Here is a 23403-nt window from a genome sequence, read left to right as displayed (position 1 = left end):
CTAGTGGAGCCCGGTGCTGGTTATAAAAATACGGGGGACACCTACGTCTTTTGTCCCCCATATTTCTGGAACCAGGGCTGGCCCAAGAGCCCGGTGCTGGTTGTCTAAATACTGGGGGAGCCCAGTCAATTTTCCCCCGGTATTTAAACAACCAGGACCGGCTCAAAGAGCCCGAGGCTGGTTATGCTTCGGAGGGGGTACCCCACACAATTTATTTTTCTACACTTTTGTCTCTTTTAATACTGTACACAATGAAGCCCTGCATGGGTCTCACTGATCCGGCCGGGCTTCATTGTGTTATGTCCGTCAGTGTTTTACTCATCACTCCCGTAAAACACTGCCCCACAATACGAATAGCATCAGCATTGGAAAATGCGAAAAACAAAATATCTGCAGCTTAGTAAAAATTCCCGAAAATGATTACAAAAAGTTGCAGAAAAATACATCCGATATAAATTTGAGATCAAACTCCCACCAAATTGGCAGAAACACGAGTCTTAGTAAAATATACCCCCAGGTCTGAACTAGGCCCCCAGTTTTTGAATATTCCATTGAAGATTTATAGAAAGGTGTATTTATAAAAGTTTTCATACCTTGACAGGAGGTAAGATATGGGCTATTGTCAATGCAAACTCACTGTTACCCGCCCCATTTGGCAATGACGGACTCCCTGCAGTGCCCTTAAATGAACACAAATCACAAACTCATCCAGTAGAAAAAAAAGGTTCTTTTTAAATACAGTTGTACAAGTTGCCATACATTGAAACTTATGATACATCATAATCAGTTGTGGCTTCTCCACTATCAGCGAGTTAGGTCCGATGTCAGCATCCTGTAACAGACAACCACGCTCATGATCTCATTCCTAGTGATGCAAGGAACTTATATTTAGTTGAATACTGAAATCATTTGCAAAAAATATGGGCAAACCTCAAGTCAGATGTGCACAAAAAAATGAAATGTGCCTTCGCTTTTGTCGTTCATGGCAAAGGTGGTTCTGATCCACCATAATCCATTCTAGGTATCTGTGGTCCTCAAGGCAGCAGCGTCTGTGGACTACAAAGTAGGAGCTGGATTCAGTGATACTGAAGCTTTATAAAATGCATTTCATTTTCCGAGAAATCCGGGTGCCTCCATCTAAGTGATTGCAGTAAAAATAAACTCATACTTTAAGACAGGGGTGGGGAACCTGCGGCACTTCAGCTGTTGTTTAACTACATATCCCAGCATGCCCTGCAACAGTTATAGCATGGCCAAATGGCAAAACTATAGTAGGGCAGGCTGGTATGTGTAGTTCAATAACCGACGGAGGGCCAAAGATTCCCCACCCCTGCTTTAAGAAAAGGAGCAGCTGTTCTACTTACAAACCATACTAGATCTACTTAAATCTGATTCGGACCGATGTAGTCTAGCCAGGGATCTGAGCCCTGTCCGATTTCTACGATGCAGTCACCTTACAAGTAGCAGTCTCCAGGATACGGTGACAAAATAAACCAGATCAAAGCCTTGAGATTTAAACACACTCAATCACCGTAAGAACATATAATACGGTCCTAGAGTCTACACCAGTAATTGAATTGTGGATTGCACGCTGCTCGTTAAACCTAGGACATAGCAGAGATAGGTCACTAGCATTGTTACAACCCCGGTCTAATACGCTACAAACACATAAGCAGGATGCGCTAAACTATTACATCCAATAACAGTCACCGATTGGTCTGTAAGTTTCCATGACATGGTCAGGTGTCGTTACATATTATCTAACTTTCTCTTACTAGTGGACACTGGGGTCTTTACTTTAGTACCATGGGGTATAGATCGGGTCCACTGGAGCCTGGCACTTTAAAAACTTTTAGTGTGTGTAAGTGTGTGCTGGCTCCTCCCCTCTATGCCCCTCCTACCAGACTCCGTTTAGAAAAATGTGCCCAAGGAGCCGGGAGCATTTCACTGGAGCTCCAGCGAGTTTCCTTTATTTTTATTTTAGTATGTTATTTTCAGATAGCCCTGGTTCGTGGGACTTAGAGGGGAGACCGAACCAACCTCCTGAGGGTTAATGGTTCGTAATCCCAGCTGACAGGACACTGAGCTCCTGCGGTGCTGATCACACATCGTTAGTATGTGTGCCCACGCTGGCAGCTAGCCGCCACCCTCTAACAGATGCCAAAGTACAAGGTGCGGTGAGTGTTACACCGGTGTCCTGGTTAGCGGGTCCCCGATGCAGTTTTGGCGGCATGTCATGCGGCGGTCACGGGCCACGAGCTGCGGTGCCCGCTGTGGACGAAACTGGCTCTGGGCTGAATGCCCCGCAGTGCTCACTGTCATCTAAGGCTTTGTGTGTACGTTTTTTTGCATATTTGCTCAGTTGTTAACGTGGCCAGTATAAATAAATTTACAGGGATCGCGTGCCATTGCAGGGGGCGGGGCTTCCCAGAGCAGGACCAGAGGCGGGAAGGACCATTTCCCGCTGCTGCGGGTCATCAAGGCTGCATGCACGCTGCTCCTCCAGGGACCCACGTTGTTACAGACTCTGTACTGGTACCAGGGGGTCATAGAAGGGGGGGGGGGGGGGCACGCCAGCGGTAACGCCGCTGCACTGCCATCAGGTCATACACATATTTTACACACTGTACTGCTGTGTTCTGTGTGCTGGTGTCCACTCCTCAGTGTCACTCCAGGGGCTCTCTAGGGTCTGTGTGGAGGTGTTTGTCAGTGAACTGTGCTGTATTACAGTGGTGTAAGATGGCTGTTGACATGGTGATGTGTGCCGCTTGTAACCCTACCCCTTCATCAGCGGGGTCCCTCGTGTGTGAACAATGTTCCTCATCTCCACAGGGACACAGTTCACAGGCACCTGACTGGCTAGATAGTTTTAAGAGCATGATTCAGAATGAAAATTCAGAAGTAGCTGCAGCTAAAAAGGAGAGACAGGTGTTTAGACACTACTGATTGTGTGGAAAAAGCAGCAGATACCAGAAAGGCTTCTCAGCCCCCTCTAGTGGTTTCACATAAACGCTCACTGCCACAGGTGCTCCAGTCTGATGTGGATGATGATATGGATGAGGACAGCTCTCTGTCACCTGGGGTGGAGGCCCTCATTTATGCTGTAAGAGAGGTTCTTCACATACCGGATCAGGAGACAGAACCAGATGAGGAGTTGTACTTTAATGTTAGACCCAAGACCTCAGCCACTTTTCCTGTGTCTTGGGAATTAAACTCCCTGGCCAGGGAGGCACGGTTAAACCCTGATAAAAAAAATGTAAATTCCTCAGAGGTTTTCATCTACTTTTCCTCTCCCTGCGGAGGACAGGAAGGTAAGGGAAAACCCACTGTCAGTTGACTTGTCTGTATCCAGACTGTCTAAGAAATTGGTACTGCCGGCACCAGGGGCTATATCCCTTAAAGAACCGGCTGACCATAAAATTGAGACTACTCTAAAAGTAATTTATACGGCAGCGGGAGCAGCACAGTGTCCCACAATAGTTTGTGGGTGGATTTCCAGGGCAATGGTAAAGTGGTCTGATTCTGTTACTGATGGTTTAACACACTCTGCCCCAGCATGAGGTCATTTCTCTGCTGCAACACATACAGGATGCTGCTAAGTTTATGAGCGAGGCTATAAAAGAGTTGTGTAAGATAAATGGCCGCACTACTGCTATGGCTGTTTCGGCGCGCAGAGCTCTGTGGTTACGTCAGTGGTCAGCGGATGCCGATTCCAAAAAGGGTGTAGAAAATCTTCCCTTTACAGGTGATGCCTTGTTTGGAGATAAATTAAATGGATCTCTCAGGCAACGGCGGGTAAGTCTACCTATCTGCCGTCGGCTGCGCCCCCTGCTAGACGTTCTTACACCGGACCCTCCTTGCAGTCCTTTCATGTGGCAAGGTTCAGAGGCAGGGGCTGGGGAGTCTCCACCACTCCGAGAGGATCTCGTGGTAAGTCCCATAAGCCCACAGCTGCTGCCTCCCTGGACCAGACCACCGGATCCCCTGCCTCTAAGCCCTCCATGTGACAGTTGGCCCCAGCAGCAAGGTGATTTTCAGGTGGGTGCTCGTCTTCATCACTTTGCTATCCTCTATTCTGGTTAGCGCCCTCCTTTCATTCATGGTTGTGTGTTTGACTTGTTGCCTCACCGCTGTTGTATTGTTCTTCTCTCATATTATGTCCGTCCCCTCGGGCACAGTTTTCCTAGACTAAATGTGGTGGGAGGGGCATAGAGGGGAGGAGCCAGCACACACTACAGGTTTTTAAAATGCCAGGCTCCAGTGGACCCGATATATACCCCATGGTACTAAAGTAAAGACCCCAGTATCTACTACGGACTAGGAGAAAAGGATTCACCGGTAGGTATTCAATTCCTATTTTTCCAGCACTCTCCTGGTATTGGAACATCTCAGGCATCCAGCAGAGCAATCCTAACCCTTATGGTGGTCCAACTGTATTAATGACACAAGCTTTGAAGTGTAAAACCCTCCTTTAATTATGACAAACCTCTCACTTTGACAAGTTTCCGAAACTTCTATTATATATCTTATGTATTTGTGAATGTAATAATGCTCCTTTAAAGACAAACCACAATATTAAAAAACGGCCTTCCTGCGGAAGTGGGGATAAAAGCACCAGTAATCCTCTCTCTGGCAGAGACGCCAGCCTGGCATGACGTGGGCACACACTGCTGGCCAATCCCGGCACCGGGAGGATCGTTAATGAGGAATGTGCTGTAGTTGATGGGCAACGGAGAGCTGTGTGCTGCAAGCTTAGTTTAGTCGTGTTGGGGTTCAGCCTTTTTGCCAATGTCACACAGAGTTCAATGATGCTTACACACGCCAGAGCGGTGGAGATGGAGAGACTGGGAAATGCAGGACAGAGTGCTGCTCCAGAAGTGAAGATGGAAACACACGCAGGTATCTTTAAAAAGACATTCGTAAAAGCATCAAAAAAATATCTAATGCAAATGCCTGTCCAGAAATTCAATATGTACATCCTGACTACCTGCGTGACCGGCAGGACAGTGTATAGTGGACAGGCCGGGAAGCAATGGTCATTTTTCCTGCATGGCCTGACTGGTCCCACCCGTGTCTAGAGATATATTCATGGCTGCTCTTAGCATGTCCTCTTCACTCATTCCAGAATCTAGAAGAAGAAGAAGAGCAGCAAATATTAACGTGGATACATCACCCACAACCCAATGCAATACAGTGCAGAGGAGACTTACACAAAGCATATCCCTCATTCAGTGCAGGCTGCTGTATTCCATACCCATATTCAATGCAATGCAGCCTATCCAGTCACTAGGAGCCAGTGATATCACTGAGAGCACAGCCTATCCAGTCACTAGGAGCCAGTGACATCACTGAGAGCACAGCCTATCCAGTCACATCACTGAGAGTGCAGCCTATCCAGTCACTAGGAGCCAGTGACATCACTGAGAGTGCAACCTATCCAGTCACTAGGAGCCAGTGACATCACTGGGAGCGCAGTCTATCTGCACATCTATATGGCAGTACAGGACCCTAATAGGTCCTAAACAAGTTCCGTTGCCATCTTAGGGGATATGCGCCCCCAAATATGCAAGCAAGACAACAGGCGGCACTCTGAGACTCTGTAAACGTGAATGATCCCAACAGGGTGTTTTATTGGTGGTCTACGTTCCACGACAAGCTTTGTCCTGGGAAAGGGGATACTTTCCCCAAAACGCAGACCACTAATAAACCACCCTGTTGGGATCATTCATGATAACAGAGTCTCCGTGTATACACACACACACACACACACACACACACACACACACACACACACACACACACTATATATTTTTTTCTACAGATCAGTACTTTTTTGGTAATATATGTGACTGGTGTGCACTGCCGGTCTCAGGGATACAGTTATTTCCATAGTGTCACATGTTGTGCTATGGGGGTGTCTTGCGTCCTGCACACTACCACTGGCCAGCACACTCTCAGCACTACTAGTAAAAGGGAAGAAATGAGCTCTATACCCGTCTCTGCTGCTGCCTTAATCTCATCCGAGGACTGATGATCATGCTTCATCTGCTGCTGCCTAAAATAACACAATGGGTCTGTGAGAGCTACATACAAAGACGGGGGCCAATCTGCGCAGGAAAGGGTTAATGGCGGTCATGAAAATAAAATGAAATCTGGATCAATTGTGCATAAATATAACTAATACCGCTAAAAACAGAAGAACATGTTGTAGACATAAAATGTGGGATCTCATTGTACACCGAATTCTAGGGTCATTACTTTTCAAAATACATCTGTCTCCTTTGCCGCAGCTCCTCCTGTGTCAGCGACTCCTGTTTGCAGGACCCTGAGCTCTGTGGCAGGTTAGGGGATGATAGAGAGTCTGCAGACTCACTGCTGTTTCCTCCTGGAATGAAAACAAGAAAGATACGTTTGCAATGACTTCCAGATTTACAAATGTGGACTCACAGCAGGGTCATTGGTCAGCGGAAACACAAATATGTAGAACCCAAAATACCTAACAGTTTCCTGGAAGTGATGTAACAGACAAAGCTTGTCTCTCACTTTATAGCTGCGAAGCATTCACTCCTGGAAAGATTTTACTGTGACATACAAGTTTGACGTATTTATAGACCTTTAGAGGTAATCGGACGTTTCTGCAGAAAAATGCAGAGAGAAAAATAAAACAAAGAAGTGGAACGAATAAGTTGGTAGCATAAATCTTGGTTTCATTTAGAGGTGTCTTTGACAGCAATGTTTCTTCATTGCTCAGTACTCTGTGCTGCTGGAGACCCTGCTCCTTCCACTATGTAACTCTCAGTCTGTGGCTCCCTGTATCAGAGTGACAGCAGCCTCACATCACTGCTCTGTGCTGCTGTGGACCCTGCTCCTTCCACTATATAACTCTCAGTCTGTGTTTTCCTGCTGCCTCCATTCCCCTCCTCACATCATGTCACTGCCCGTCACATGCAGCCCTGTCCTCACTGACACATCACTCGTTTCCTGATATACTCTGTGCTGCTGGAGACCCTGCTCCTTCCACTATATAACGCTCAGTCTGTGGCTTCCTGCTGCCTCCATTCCCCCACTCATATCCTGTCACATGCAGCCCTGTCCTTACTGACACATCACTCATCTCCTGATATACTCTGTGCTGCTGGGGACCCTGCTCCTTCCACTATATAACTCTCAGTCTGTGGAGTCCTGTATCAGTGTGACAGCAGCCTCACATCACTGCTCTGTGCTGCTGGGGTCCCTGCTCCTTCCACTATATAACTCTCAGTCTGTGGCTCCCTGTATCAGTGTGACAGCAGCCTCACATCACTGCTCTGTGCTGCTGGAGACCCTGCTCCTCCCACTATGTAACTCTCAGTCTGTGGAGTCCTGTATTAGTGTAACAGCAGCCTCACATCACTGCTCTGTGCTGCTGGAGACCCTGCTCCTTCCACTATATAAAACTCTCAGTCTGTGGCTCCCTGTATCAGTGTGACAGCAGCCTCACATCACTGCTCTGTGCTGCTGGAGACCCTGCTCCTTCCACTATATAACTCTCAGTCTGTGGAGTCCTGTATTAGTGTAACAGCAGCCTCACATCACTGCTCTGTGCTGCTGGAGACCCTGCTCCTTCCACTATATAAAACTCTCAGTCTGTGGCTCCCTGTATCAGTGTGACAGCAGCCTCACATCACTGCTCTGTGCTGCTGGAGACCCTGCTCCTTCCACTATGTAATTCTCAGTCTGTGGCTTCCTGCTGCCTCCATTCCCCTCCTCACATCATGTCACTGCCCCTGACACATGTAGCCCTGTCCTTACTGACACATCACTCATCTCCTGATATACTCTGTGCTGCTGGGGACCCTGCTCCTCCCACTATATAACTCTCAGTCTGTGGAGTCCTGTATCAGTGTGACAAGAGCCTGACATCACTGCTCTGTGCTGCTGGGGACCCTGCTCCTTCCACTATATAACTCTCAGTCTGTGGAGTCCTGTATCAGTGTGACAGGAGCCTGACATCACTGCTCTGTGCTGCTGGGAACCCTGCTCTCACCACTATGTAACTCTCAGTCTGTGGCTCCCTGTATCAGAGTGACAGCAGCCTCAGCTGGAAGATCTGCCACAGTATTACATTGCTTGCCCTGCGGCTTGTACTGGAAGTACTTTGAGACTTTCAGTAGCCATAAAAGTATACGGGGCACAATGTCCTACACTGGAACACTTGTCAGTTACAGCCCTATCTTCTCATCACTCATGATACATAACGCAGGATCCATAGCTAGGATGGGAAAGGAGCCTGGACACGCTCTGCACTGCATGGTACCTTGAATGCTGAGCTGAATGGCTCTGCGTAGATCGGCTTCCTCGTCCTCCATGTCTATCTGTTGCCGGCTGAGCGCAAGGGCTTTCTGCAGGTTCTCTTCATCCTCGTCCATTGCGGTGGGTCCTTCATACAGTCTCCCCGCCTCCATGGCGGCCTCGCTCCTCTGTACTCTGTGTCAGACATTAGATAGAAGCCTATATTATCACCGGACACGTGACGCAGCCTGTTCCCTATTCTGTATAAGCATCCATTCACAATTACGCAAAACGCGACGGTTATGTTCTGTCACTTTCCAGCTGAATCCGTCGTGTAGCAAAGTCACGGTGGGAGCAATACGCTTCAGCGTGGTCTGCGGAAAGCTGCTGATAATGGTGACACCAGCCAGCAATCCAGTCACTACTGGAGACTCTTGTACGCAGATGGCGGCTCATCTACTAGCTCCAGGTTACAGCGGAGATGCACAAGAATCTGTTGTGGCTCATGAGACCATCCCCTGGTTGAATAAAAATAACACTCATCCTGTGCGCCTATCCCCCTCAGCCTGCGCGCCCACCCGTCTCCCTCAGCCTCCGCGCCCACCAGTCCCCCTCAGCCTCCGCGCCCACCCGTCCCCCTCAGCCTCCGCGCCCACCTGTCCCCCTCAGCCTGCGCGCCCACCCGTCCCCCTCAGACTGCGCGCCCACCCGTCCCCCTCAGACTGCGCGCCCACCCGTCCCCCTCAGACTGCGCGCCCACCCGTCCCCCTCAGACTGCGCGCCCACCCGTCCCCCTCAGACTGCGCGCCCACCCGTCCCCCTCAGCCTGCGCGCCCATCCTCTATCATGATTGGGACAATCACACTGACCTGTCCATATTGGCCACATAGGGCGGATTCGGCCATCTGGTGGTAAGGTCATGCACCAGATCCCAAGACCCCACTGCATGACTGCATGCACATAACCCGTCCCTGGCTAACTGGTGGATGGATTTCAATAGTTCTAAGTCATCTAGTAATGGACACAGCAATGTCAGCTACATGTGGTCTACAGCGGGCCTGAATACGCCTAGTGGGGGGGAGGGGAGGGGTAACAGCGCATGTGGTCTATAGCAGGGCCTGAATACGCCTAGTAAGGGGGGTAACAGCGCACGTGGTCAGACATCACACTGGGCAGGGCTGTTATTGGCACCTGAGGTCTCTGGCCGCTGCGTCCTCTCCTATCAGCCGCGGCCGCTGACTCTGGTGGATCTCTATCATCTGCAGGAGCTGGTCGGCCTCACAGTCAGGAAGGTCGCCCTTCACCACAAATATGGAGTAACCTGAAAAAGGAACAACAATAAGGGTGTTATGGTGGTCACACAACGTACCACAGAGACCTGGCATATCATCTATGCTTTATATCAAGGTAGGTGGCCCTAGACAACAGCCACCCACCTGCCAGTCACTGTTACACTACACCAGCCCCGCCCCACGTTCCCAGCCACCCGCCTGCCAGTTCCCTGCTACGCTACACCAGCCTCGCCCCACGTCCCCAGCCACCCACCTGCCAGTCACTGTTACACTACACCAGCCTCGCCCCACATCCCAGCCACCCACCTGCCAGTCACTGTTACACTACACCAGCCTCGCCCCACATCCCCAGCCACCCACCTGCCAGTCATTGTTACACTACACCAGCCCCGCCCCACGTCCCCAGCCACCCACCTGCCAGTCATTGTTACACTACACCAGCCCCGCCCCACGTTCCCAGCCACCCACCTGCCAGTTCCCTGCTACGCTACACCAGCCCCGCCCCACGTCCCCAGCCACCCGCCTGCCAGTCACTGTTACACTACACCAGCCCCGCCCCACATCCCCAGCCACCCATCTACCAGTCACTATTACACTACACCAGCCCCGCCCCACGTCCCCAGCCACCCACCTGCCAGTCACTGTTACACTACACCAGCCCCGCCCCACGTTCCCAGCCACCCACCTGCCAGTTCCCTGCTACGCTACACCAGCCCCGCCCCACGTCCCCAGCCACCCGCCTGCCAGTCACTGTTACACTACACCAGCCCCGCCCCACATCCCCAGCCACCCATCTACCAGTCACTGTTACGCTACACCAGCCCCGCCCCACGTCCCCAGCCACCCATCTACCAGTCACTGTTACACTACACCAGCCTCGCCCCACGTCCCCAGCCACCCGCCTGCCAGTCACTGTTACACTACACCAGCCCCGCCCCACATCCCCAGCCACCCGCCTGCCAGTCATTGTTACACTACACCAGCCCCGCCCCACGTCCCCAGCCACCCACCTGCCAGTCACTGTTACACTACACCAGCCCCGCCCCCAGCCACCCGCCTGCCAGTCACTGTTACACTACACCAGCCCCGCCCCACATCCCCAGCCACCCATCTACCAGTCACTATTACACTACACCAGCCCCGCCCCACGTCCCCAGCCACCCACCTGCCAGTCACTGTTACGCTACACCAGCCCCGCCCCACATCCCCAGCCACCCATCTACCAGTCACTATTACACTACACCAGCCCCGCCCCACGTCCCCAGCCACCCATCTACCAGTCACTATTACACTACACCAGCCCCGCCCCACGTCCCCAGCCACCCACCTGCCAGTCATTGTTACGCTACACCAGCCTCGCCCCACGTCCCCAGCCACCCACCTGCCAGTCACTGTTACGCTACACCAGCCCCGCCCCACGTCCCCAGCCACCCACCTGCCAGTCACTGTTACGCTACACCAGCCCCGCCCCACGTCCCCAGCCACCCACCTGCCAGTCACTGTTACGCTACACCAGCCTCGCCCCACGTCCCCAGCCACCCACCTGCCAGTCATTGTTACGCTACACCAGCCTCGCCCCACGTCCCCAGCCACCCATCTACCAGTCACTATTACACTACACCAGCCCCGCCCCACGTCCCCAGCCACCCACCTGCCAGTCACTGTTACACTACACCAGCCCCGCCCCACATCCCCAGCCACCCACCTGCCAGTCACTGTTACGCTACACCAGCCTCGCCCCACGTCCCCAGCCACCCACCTGCCAGTCACTGTTACACTACACCAGCCCCGCCCCAAATCTCCAGCCACCCACCTGCCAGTCACTGTTACGCTACACCAGCCTCGCCCCACGTCCCCAGCCACCCACCTGCCAGTCACTGTTACACTACACCAGCCCCGCCCCACGTCCCCAGCCACCCACCTGCCAGTCATTGTTACGCTACACCAGCCTCGCCCCACGTCCCCAGCCACCCATCTACCAGTCACTATTACACTACACCAGCCCCGCCCCACGTCCCCAGCCACCCACCTGCCAGTCACTGTTACACTACACCAGCCCCGCCCCACATCCCCAGCCACCCACCTGCCAGTCACTGTTACGCTACACAGCCTCGCCCCACGTCCCCAGCCACCCACCTGCCAGTCACTGTTACACTACACCAGCCCCGCCCCAAATCTCCAGCCACCCGCCTGCCAGTCACTGTTACACTACACCAGCCCCGCCCCACGTCCCCAGCCACCCACCTGCCAGTCACTGTTACACTACACCAGCCCCGCCCCACGTCCCCAGCCACCCACCTGCCAGTCATTGTTACACTACACCAGCCCCGCCCCACGTTCCCAGCCACCCACCTGCCAGTTCCCTGCTACGCTACACCAGCCCCGCCCCACGTCCCCAGCCACCCACCTGCCAGTCACTGTTACGCTACAACCGAGCCTCGCCCCCAGCCACCCACCTGCCAGTCACTGTTACACTACACCAGCCCCGCCCCACGTCCCCAGCCACCCACCTGCCAGTCACTGCTACGCTACACCAGCCCCGCCCCACGTCCCCAGCCACCCACCTGCCAGTCACTGTTACACTACCAGCCAGCCCCGCCCCACGTCCCCAGCCACCCACCTGCCAGTCACTGTTACACTACACCAGCCCCGCCCCACGTCCCCAGCCACCCACCTGCCAGTCACTGTTACGCTACACCAGCCTCGCCCCCAGCCACCCACCTGCCAGTCACTGTTACACTACACCAGCCCCGCCCCACGTCCCCAGCCACCCACCTGCCAGTCACTGCTACGCTACACCAGCCCCGCCCCACGTCCCCAGCCACCCACCTGCCAGTCACTGTTACACTACACCAGCCCCGCCCCACGTCCCCAGCCACCCACCTGCCAGTCACTGTTACACTACACCAGCCCCGCCCCACGTCCCCAGCCACCCACCTGCCAGTCACTGTTACACTACACCAGCCCCGCCCCACGTCCCCAGCCACCCACCTGCCAGTCATTGTTACACTACACCAGCCCCGCCCCACGTTCCCAGCCACCCACCTGCCAGTTCCCTGCTACGCTACACCAGCCCCGCCCCACGTCCCCAGCCACCCACCTGCCAGTCACTGTTACGCTACACCAGCCTCGCCCCCAGCCACCCACCTGCCAGTCACTGTTACACTACACCAGCCCCGCCCCACGTCCCCAGCCACCCGCCTGCCAGTCACTGTTACACTACACCAGCCCCGCCCCACGTCCCCAGCCACCCACCTGCCAGTCACTGTTACACTACACCAGCCTCGCCCCAAATCTCCAGCCACCCACCTGCCAGTCACTGTTACACTACACCAGCCCCGCCCCACGTCCCCAGCCACCCACCTGCCAGTCACTGTTACACTACACCAGCCCCGCCCCACGTCCCCAGCCACCCGCCTGCCAGTCACTGTTACACTACACCAGCCCCGCCCCACGTCCCCAGCCACCCACCTGCCAGTCACTGTTACACTACACCAGCCCCGCCCCACGTCCCCAGCCACCCACCTGCCAGTCATTGTTACACTACACCAGCCCCGCCCCACGTTCCCAGCCACCCACCTGCCAGTTCCCTGCTACGCTACACCAGCCCCGCCCCACGTCCCCAGCCACCCACCTGCCAGTCACTGTTACGCTACACCAGCCTCGCCCCCAGCCACCCACCTGCCAGTCACTGTTACACTACACCAGCCCCGCCCCACGTCCCCAGCCACCCGCCTGCCAGTCACTGTTACACTACACCAGCCCCGCCCCACGTCCCCAGCCACCCACCTGCCAGTCACTGTTACACTACACCAGCCCCGCCCCACGTCCCCAGCCACCCACCTGCCAGTCACTGCTACGCTACACCAGCCCCGCCCCACGTCCCCAGCCACCCACCTGCCAGTCACTGTTACACTACACCAGCCCCGCCCCACGTCCCCAGCCACCCACCTGCCAGTCACTGTTACACTACACCAGCCCCGCCCCACGTCCCCAGCCACCCACCTGCCAGTCATTGTTACACTACACCAGCCCCGCCCCACGTTCCCAGCCACCCACCTGCCAGTTCCCTGCTACGCTACACCAGCCCCGCCCCACGTCCCCAGCCACCCACCTGCCAGTCACTGTTACGCTACACCAGCCTCGCCCCCAGCCACCCACCTGCCAGTCACTGTTACACTACACCAGCCCCGCCCCACGTCCCCAGCCACCCGCCTGCCAGTCACTGTTACACTACACCAGCCCCGCCCCACGTCCCCAGCCACCCACCTGCCAGTCACTGTTACACTACACCAGCCTCGCCCCAAATCTCCAGCCACCCACCTGCCAGTCACTGTTACACTACACCAGCCCCGCCCCACGTCCCCAGCCACCCACCTGCCAGTCACTGTTACACTACACCAGCCCCGCCCCACGTCCCCAGCCACCCACCTGCCAGTCACTGTTACACTACACCAGCCTCGCCCCAAATCTCCAGCCACCCACCTGCCAGTCACTGTTACACTACACCAGCCTCGCCCCAAATCCCCAGCCACCCATCTACCAGTCACTATTACACTACACCAGCCTCGCCCCACGTCCCCAGCCACCCACCTGCCAGTCACTGTTACGCTACACCAGCCCCGCCCCACGCCCCCAGCCACCCATCTACCAGTCACTGTTACACTACACCAGCCTCGCCCCACGTCCCCAGCCACCCACCTGCCAGTCACTGTTACACTACACCAGCCCCGCCCCACGTCCCCAGCCACCCACCTGCCAGTCACTATTACACTACACCAGCCCCGCCCCACATCCCCAGCCACCCATCTACCAGTCACTATTACACTACACCAGCCTCGCCCCACATCCCCAGCCACCCACCTGCCAGTCACTGTTACACTACACCAGCCCCGCCCCACGTCCCCAGCCACCCGCCTGCCAGTCACTGTTACACTACACCAGCCCCGCCCCACATCCCCAGCCACCCATCTACCAGTCACTATTACACTACACCAGCCTCGCCCCACGTCCCCAGCCACCCACCTGCCAGTCACTGTTACGCTACACCAGCCCCGCCCCACGCCCCCAGCCACCCATCTACCAGTCACTGTTACACTACACCAGCCTCGCCCCACGTCCCCAGCCACCCACCTGCCAGTCACTGTTACACTACACCAGCCCCGCCCCACGCCCCCAGCCACCCATCTACCAGTCACTGTTACACTACACCAGCCTCGCCCCACATCCCCTGCCACCCACCTGCCAGTCACTGTTACACTACACCAGCCCCGCCCCACGTCCCCAGCCACCCACCTGCCAGTCACTGTTACACTACACCAGCCCCGCCCCACATCCCCAGCCACCCACCTGCCAGTCACTGTTACGCTACACCAGCCCCGCCCCACGCCCCCAGCCACCCACCTGCCAGTCACTATTACACTACACCAGCCCCGCCCCACGTCCCCAGCCACCCGCCTGCCAGTCACTGTTACACTACACCAGCCCCGCCCCACGTCCCCAGCCACCCACCTGCCAGTCACTGTTACGCTACACCAGCCCCGCCCCACGTCCCCAGCCACCCGCCTGCCAGTCACTGTTACGCTACACCAGCCCCGCCCCACGCCCCCAGCCACCCATCTACCAGTCACTATTACACTACACCAGCCTCGCCCCACGTCCCCAGCCACCCACCTGCCAGTCACTGTTACGCTACACCAGCCCCGCCCCACATCCCCAGCCACCCGCCTGCCAGTCACTATTACACTACACCAGCCCCGCCCCACGTCCCCAGCCACCCACCTGCCAGTCACTGTTACACTACACCAGCCCCGCCCCACGTCCCCAGCCACCCATCTACCAGTCACTGTTACACTACACCAGCCCCGCCCCACGTCCCCAGCCACCCATCTACCAGTCACTGTTACACTACACCAGCCCCGCCCCACGTCCCCAGCCACCCACCTGCCAGTCACTGTTACACTACACCAGCCCCGCCCCACGTCCCCAGCCACCCACCTGCCAGTCATTGTTACGCTACACCAGCCTCGCCCCACGTCCCCAGCCACCCACCTGCCAGTCACTGTTACGCTACACCAGCCCCGCCCCACGCCCCCAGCCACCCATCTACCAGTCACTATTACACTACACCAGCCTCGCCCCACGTCCCCAGCCACCCACCTGCCAGTCATTGTTACGCTACACCAGCCTCGCCCCACGTCCCCAGCCACCCACCTGCCAGTCACTATTACACTACACCAGCCTCGCCCCAAATCCCCAGCCACCCATCTACCAGTCACTATTACACTACACCAGCCTCGCCCCACGTCCCCAGCCACCCACCTGCCAGTCATTGTTACGCTACACCAGCCCCGCCCCACGTCCCCAGCCACCCACCTGCCAGTCACTATTACACTACACCAGCCTCGCCCCACGTCCCCAGCCACCCACCTGCCAGTCATTGTTACGCTACACCAGCCTCGCCCCACGTCCCCAGCCACCCACCTGCCAGTCACTATTACACTACACCAGCCTCGCCCCAAATCCCCAGCCACCCATCTACCAGTCACTATTACACTACACCAGCCCCGCCCCACGTCCCCAGCCACCCACCTGCCAGTCACTGTTACACTACACCAGCCCCGCCCCACATCCCCAGCCACCCATCTACCAGTCACTGTTACACTACACCAGCCCCGCCCCACGTCCCCAGCCACCCACCTGCCAGTCACTGTTACACTACACCAGCCCCGCCCCACATCCCCAGCCACCCATCTACCAGTCACTGTTACACTACACCAGCCCCGCCCCACGTCCCCAGCCACCCGCCTGCCAGTCACTGTTACGCTACACCAGCCCCGCCCCACGTCCCCAGCCACCCATCTACCAGTCACTATTACACTACACCAGCCTCGCCCCACGTCCCCAGCCACCCACCTGCCAGTCACTGTTACACTACACCAGCCCCGCCCCACGTCCCCAGCCACCCACCTGCCAGTCACTGTTACACTACACCAGCCCCGCCCCACGTCCCCAGCCACCCACCTGCCAGTCACTGTTACACTACACCAGCCTCGCCCCACATCCCCAGCCACCCGCCTGCCAGTCACTGTTACGCTACACCAGCCCCGCCCCACATCCCCAGCCACCCACCTGCCAGTCACTGTTACACTACACCAGCCCCGCCCCACATCCCCAGCCACCCACCTGCCAGTCACTGTTACACTACACCAGCCCCGCCCCACGTCCCCAGCCACCCACCTGCCAGTCACTGTTACACTACACCAGCCCCGCCCCACATCCCCAGCCACCCGCCTGCCAGTCACTGTTACACTACACCAGCCTCGCCCCACGTCCCCAGCCACCCGCCTGCCAGTCACTGTTACACTACACCAGCCCCGCCCCACGTCCCCAGCCACCCATCTACCAGTCACTATTACACTACACCAGCCTCGCCCCACGTCCCCAGCCACCCACCTGCCAGTCATTGTTACGCTACACCAGCCCCGCCCCACATCCCCAGCCACCCACCTGCCAGTCACTGTTACACTACACCAGCCCCGCCCCACGTCCCCAGCCACCCATCTACCAGTCACTGTTACACTACACCAGCCCCGCCCCACGTCCCCAGCCACCCATCTACCAGTCACTGTTACGCTACACCAGCCCCGCCCCACGCCCCCAGCCACCCACCTGCCAGTCACTATTACACTACACCAGCCCCGCCCCACGTCCCCAGCCACCCGCCTGCCAGTCACTGTTACGCTACACCAGCCCCGCCCCACGCCCCCAGCCACCCATCTACCAGTCACTATTACACTACACCAGCCTCGCCCCACGTCCCCAGCCACCCACCTGCCAGTCACTGTTACGCTACACCAGCCCCGCCCCACATCCCCAGCCACCCACCTGCCAGTCACTGTTACACTACACCAGCCCCGCCCCACGTCCCCAGCCACCCATCTACCAGTCACTGTTACACTACACCAGCCCCGCCCCACGTCCCCAGCCACCCACCTGCCAGTCACTGTTACACTACACCAGCCCCGCCCCACGTCCCCAGCCACCCACCTGCCAGTCATTGTTACGCTACACCAGCCTCGCCCCACGTCCCCAGCCACCCACCTGCCAGTCACTGTTACGCTACACCAGCCCCGCCCCACGCCCCCAGCCACCCATCTACCAGTCACTATTACACTACACCAGCCTCGCCCCACGTCCCCAGCCACCCACCTGCCAGTCATTGTTACGCTACACCAGCCTCGCCCCACGTCCCCAGCCACCCACCTGCCAGTCACTATTACACTACACCAGCCTCGCCCCAAATCCCCAGCCACCCATCTACCAGTCACTATTACACTACACCAGCCTCGCCCCACGTCCCCAGCCACCCACCTGCCAGTCATTGTTACGCTACACCAGCCCCGCCCCACGTCCCCAGCCACCCACCTGCCAGTCACTATTACACTACACCAGCCTCGCCCCACGTCCCCAGCCACCCACCTGCCAGTCATTGTTACGCTACACCAGCCTCGCCCCACGTCCCCAGCCACCCACCTGCCAGTCACTATTACACTACACCAGCCTCGCCCCAAATCCCCAGCCACCCATCTACCAGTCACTATTACACTACACCAGCCCCGCCCCACGTCCCCAGCCACCCGCCTGCCAGTCACTGTTACGCTACACCAGCCCCGCCCCACGTCCCCAGCCACCCACCTGCCAGTCACTGTTACACTACACCAGCCTCGCCCCACGTCCCCAGCCACCCGCCTGCCAGTCACTGTTACACTACACCAGCCCCGCCCCACGTCCCCAGCCACCCATCTACCAGTCACTATTACACTACACCAGCCTCGCCCCACGTCCCCAGCCACCCATCTACCAGTCACTGTTACACTACACCAGCCCCGCCCCCACATCCCCAGCCACCCACCTGCCAGTCATTGTTACGCTACACCAGCCCCGCCCCACATCCCCAGCCACCCACCTGCCAGTCACTGTTACACTACACCAGCCCCGCCCCACGTCCCCAGCCACCCACCTGCCAGTCACTGTTACACTACACCAGCCCCGCCCCACGTCCCCAGCCACCCACCTGCCAGTCACTGTTACACTACACCAGCCCCGCCCCACATCCCCAGCCACCCACCTGCCAGTCACTGTTACACTACACCAGCCCCGCCCCACGTCCCCAGCCACCCACCTGCCAGTCACTGTTACACTACACCAGCCCCGCCCCACGCCCCCAGCCACCCGCCTGCCAGTCACTGTTACACTACACCAGCCTCGCCCCACATCCCCAGCCACCCACCTGCCAGTCACTGTTACACTACACCAGCCCCGCCCCACGTCCCCAGCCACCCGCCTGCCAGTCACTGTTACGCTACACCAGCCTCGCCCCACGTCCCCAGCCACCCACCTGCCAGTCACTGTTACACTACACCAGCCCCGCCCCACGTCCCCAGCCACCCGCCTGCCAGTCACTGTTACACTACACCAGCCCCGCCCCACGTCCCCAGCCACCCACCTGCCAGTCACTGTTACACTACACCAGCCCCGCCCCACGTCCCCAGCCACCCACCTGCCAGTCACTGTTACACTACACCAGCCCCGCCCCACGTCCCCAGCCACCCACCTGCCAGTCACTGTTACACTACACCAGCCCCGCCCCACGTCCCCAGCCACCCACCTGCCAGTCATTGTTACACTACACCAGCCCCGCCCCACATCCCCAGCCACCCACCTGCCAGTCACTGTTACGCTACACCAGCCCCGCCCCACGTCCCCAGCCACCCACCTGCCAGTCACTGTTACGCTACACCAGCCCCGCCCCACATCCCCTGCCACCCGCCTGCCAGTCACTGTTACACTACACCAGCCCCGCCCCACATCCCCAGCCACCCACCTGCCAGTCACTGCTACACTACACCAGCCCCGCCCCACGTCCCCAGCCACCCACCTGCCAGTCACTGTTACACTACACCAGCCCCGCCCCACGTCCCCAGCCACCCACCTGCCAGTCACTGTTACACTACACCAGCCCCGCCCCACATCCCCAGCCACCCGCCTGCCAGTCACTGTTACGCTACACCAGCCCCGCCCCACGTCCCCAGCCACCCACCTGCCAGTCACTGTTACACTACACCAGCCCCGCCCCAAATCTCCAGCCACCCACCTGCCAGTCACTGTTACACTACACCAGCCCCGCCCCACGTCCCCAGCCACCCACCTGCCAGTCACTGTTACACTACACCAGCCTCGCCCCACGTCCCCAGCCACCCACCTGCCAGTCACTGTTACGCTACACCAGCCCCGCCCCACGTCCCCAGCCACCCACATGCCAGTCACTGTTACACTACACCAGCCCCGCCCCACATCCCCAGCCACCCATCTACCAGTCACTGTTACACTACACCAGCCCCGCCCCACATCCCCAGCCACCCACCTGCCAGTCACTGTTACACTACACCAGCCCCGCCCCACATCCCCAGCCACCCACCTGCCAGTCACTGTTACACTACACCAGCCCCGCCCCACATCCCCAGCCACCCACCTGCCAGTCACTGTTACACTACACCAGCCCCGCCCCACATCCCCAGCCACCCATCTACCAGTCACTGTTACACTACACCAGCCCCGCCCCACGTCCCCAGCCACCCACCTGCCAGTCACTGTTACACTACACCAGCCCCGCCCCACATCCCCAGCCACCCACCTGCCAGTCACTGTTACGCTACACCAGCCTCGCCCCACGTCCCCAGCCACCCACCTGCCAGTCACTGTTACGCTACACCAGCCTCGCCCCACGTCCCCAGCCACCCACCTGCCAGTCACTGTTACGCTACACCAGCCCCGCCCCACGTCCCCAGCCACCCACCTGCCAGTCACTGTTACACTACACCAGCCCCGCCCCACGTCCCCAGCCACCCACCTGCCAGTCACTGTTACACTACACCAGCCTCGCCCCACATCCCTTGCCACCCACCTGCCAGTCACTGTTACACTACACCAGCCCCGCCCCACGTCCCCAGCCACCCACCTGCCAGTCACTGTTACACTACACCAGCCTCGCCCCACATCCCTTGCCACCCACCTGCCAGTCACTGTTACACTACACCAGCCCCGCCCCACGTCCCCAGCCACCCACCTGCCAGTCACTGTTACACTACACCAGCCTCGCCCCACATCCCCAGCCACCCACCTGCCAGTCACTGTTACACTACACCAGCCCCGCCCCACGTCCCCAGCCACCCACCTGCCAGTCACTGTTACACTACACCAGCCTCGCCCCACATCCCCAGCCACCCATCTACCAGTCACTGTTACGCTACACCAGCCCCGCCCCACGCCCCCAGCCACCCACCTGCCAGTCACTGTTACACTACACCAGCCCCGCCCCACATCCCCAGCCACCCGCCTGCCAGTCACTGTTACACTACACCAGCCCCGCCCCAAATCTCCAGCCACCCATCTACCAGTCACTGTTACGCTACACCAGCCCCGCCCCACATCCCCAGCCACCCACCTGCCAGTCACTGTTACACTACACCAGCCCCGCCCCACATCCCCAGCCACCCACCTGCCAGTCACTGTTACACTACACCAGCCCCGCCCCCAGCCACCCATCTACCAGTCACTGTTACGCTACACCAGCCCCGCCCCACGTCCCCAGCCACCCATCTACCAGTCACTGTTACGCTACACCAGCCCCGCCCCACATCCCCAGCCACCCGCCTGCCAGTCACTGTTACACTACACCAGCCCCGCCCCACGTCCCCAGCCACCCATCTACCAGTCACTGTTACACTACACCAGCCCCGCCCCACATCCCCAGCCACCCACCTGCCAGTCACTGTTACACTACACCAGCCCCGCCCCACATCCCCAGCCACCCATCTACCAGTCACTATTACACTACACCAGCCCCGCCCCACGTCCCCAGCCACCCACCTGCCAGTCACTGTTACACTACACCAGCCCCGCCCCACGTCCCCAGCCACCCGCCTGCCAGTCACTGTTACGCTACACCAGCCCCGCCCCACGTCCCCAGCCACCCACCTGCCAGTCACTGTTACACTACACCAGCCCCGCCCCAAATCTCCAGCCACCCACCTGCCAGTCACTGTTACACTACACCAGCCCCGCCCCAAATCCCCAGCCACCCGCCTGCCAGTCACTGTTACGCTACACCAGCCCCGCCCCACGTCCCCAGCCACCCACCTGCCAGTCACTGTTACACTACACCAGCCCCGCCCCACATCCCCAGCCACCCACCTGCCAGTCACTGTTACACTACACCAGCCCCGCCCCACGTCCCCAGCCACCCACCTGCCAGTCACTGTTACACTACACCAGCCCCGCCCCACGTCCCCAGCCACCCACCTGCCAGTCATTGTTACGCTACACCAGCCCCGCCCCCAGCCACCCATCTACCAGTCACTGTTACACTACACCAGCCCCGCCCCACGTCCCCAGCCACCCGCCTGCCAGTCACTGCTACACTACACCAGCCCCGCCCCACGTCCCCAGCCACCCACCTGCCAGTCACTGTTACGCTAAACCAGCCCCGCCCCAAATCTCCAGCCACCCGCCTGCCAGTCACTGTTACGCTACACCAGCCCCGCCCCACGTCCCCAGCCACCCATCTACCAGTCACTGTTACGCTACACCAGCCCCGCCCCACGTCCCCAGCCACCCATCTACCAGTCACTGCTACACTACACCAGCCCCGCCCCCAGCCACCCATCTACCAGTCACTGCTACACTACACCAGCCCCGCCCCCAGCCACCCATCTACCAGTCACTGCTACACTACACCAGCCCCGCCCCACGTCCCCAGCCACCCATCTACCAGTCACTGTTACGCTACACCAGCCCCGCCCCACATCCCCAGCCACCCGCCTGCCAGTCACTGCTACACTACACCAGCCCCGCCCCACGTCCCCAGCCACCCGCCTGCCAGTCACTGCTACACTACACCAGCCCCGCCCCCAGCCACCCATCTACCAGTCACTGTTACACTACACCAGCCCCGCCCCACGTCCCCAGCCACCCATCTACCAGTCACTGCTACACTACACCAGCCTCGCCCCACATCCCCAGCCACCCATCTACCAGTCACTGTTACGCTACACCAGCCCCGCCCCACGTCCCCAGCCACCCATCTACCAGTCACTGTTACGCTACACCAGCCCCGCCCCACGTCCCCAGCCACCCGCCTGCCAGTCACTGTTACACTACACCAGCCCCGCCCCACGTCCCCAGCCACCCATCTACCAGTCACTGTTACGCTACACCAGCCCCGCCCCACGTCCCCAGCCACCCGCCTGCCAGTCACTGTTACACTACACCAGCCCCGCCCCACATCCCCAGCCACCCACCTACCAGTCACTGTTACGCTACACCAGCCCCGCCCCACGTCCCCAGCCACCCGCCTGCCAGTCACTGTTACGCTACACCAGCCCCGCCCCACGTCCCCAGCCACCCGCCTGCCAGTCACTGTTACACTACACCAGCCCCGCCCCACATCCCCAGCCACCCACCTGCCAGTCACTGTTACGCTACACCAGCCCCGCCCCACGTCCCCAGCCACCCACCTGCCAGTCACTGTTACACTACACCAGCCTCGCCCCACATCCCCAGCCACCCACCTGCCAGTCACTGTTACACTACACCAGCCCCGCCCCACGTCCCCAGCCACCCGCCTGCCAGTCACTGTTACACTACACCAGCCCCGCCCCCAGCCACCCACCTGCCAGTCACTGTTACGCTACACCAGCCCCGCCCCACGTCCCCAGCCACCCGCCTGCCAGTCACTGTTACGCTACACCAGCCCCGCCCCACGTCCCCAGCCACCCGC

General features: G+C 58.6%; 1 protein-coding gene across 6 annotated transcripts in view; it reads right to left on the bottom strand.

The window, feature by feature from the left end:
• Positions 1 to 707: 707 nt before the first annotated feature.
• ATXN3 (ataxin 3) overlaps positions 708 to 23403 on the bottom strand; it is a 66716-nt gene continuing 44020 nt past the window's right edge. For 2 of the 6 annotated variants that reach the window (XM_063948572.1, XM_063948575.1), the window contains exons 7-11: positions 9463 to 9592; positions 8297 to 8466; positions 6259 to 6385; positions 5994 to 6055; positions 4451 to 5128 (exon numbers count right to left, since the gene is read on the bottom strand). In XM_063948572.1, the coding sequence (XP_063804642.1) occupies positions 5037 to 5128; positions 5994 to 6055; positions 6259 to 6385; positions 8297 to 8466; positions 9463 to 9592 (581 nt within the window). In that variant the 3' untranslated portion in view covers positions 4451 to 5036. Of the gene's footprint in view, positions 1057 to 4450; positions 5129 to 5993; positions 6056 to 6258; positions 6386 to 8296; positions 8467 to 9462; positions 9593 to 23403 lie in introns of those variants that run through there. The other 4 variants (XR_010190530.1, XR_010190529.1, XM_063948574.1 and 1 more) reach the window with 4 other exon arrangements.

Source organism: Pseudophryne corroboree, chromosome 12 (genome assembly GCF_028390025.1).
Source record: "Pseudophryne corroboree isolate aPseCor3 chromosome 12, aPseCor3.hap2, whole genome shotgun sequence".
NCBI lineage: Eukaryota > Metazoa > Chordata > Amphibia > Anura > Myobatrachidae > Pseudophryne > Pseudophryne corroboree.
Note: the sequence above shows the minus strand (reverse complement) of the source record. Positions and strands in the feature narration are given on the sequence as shown.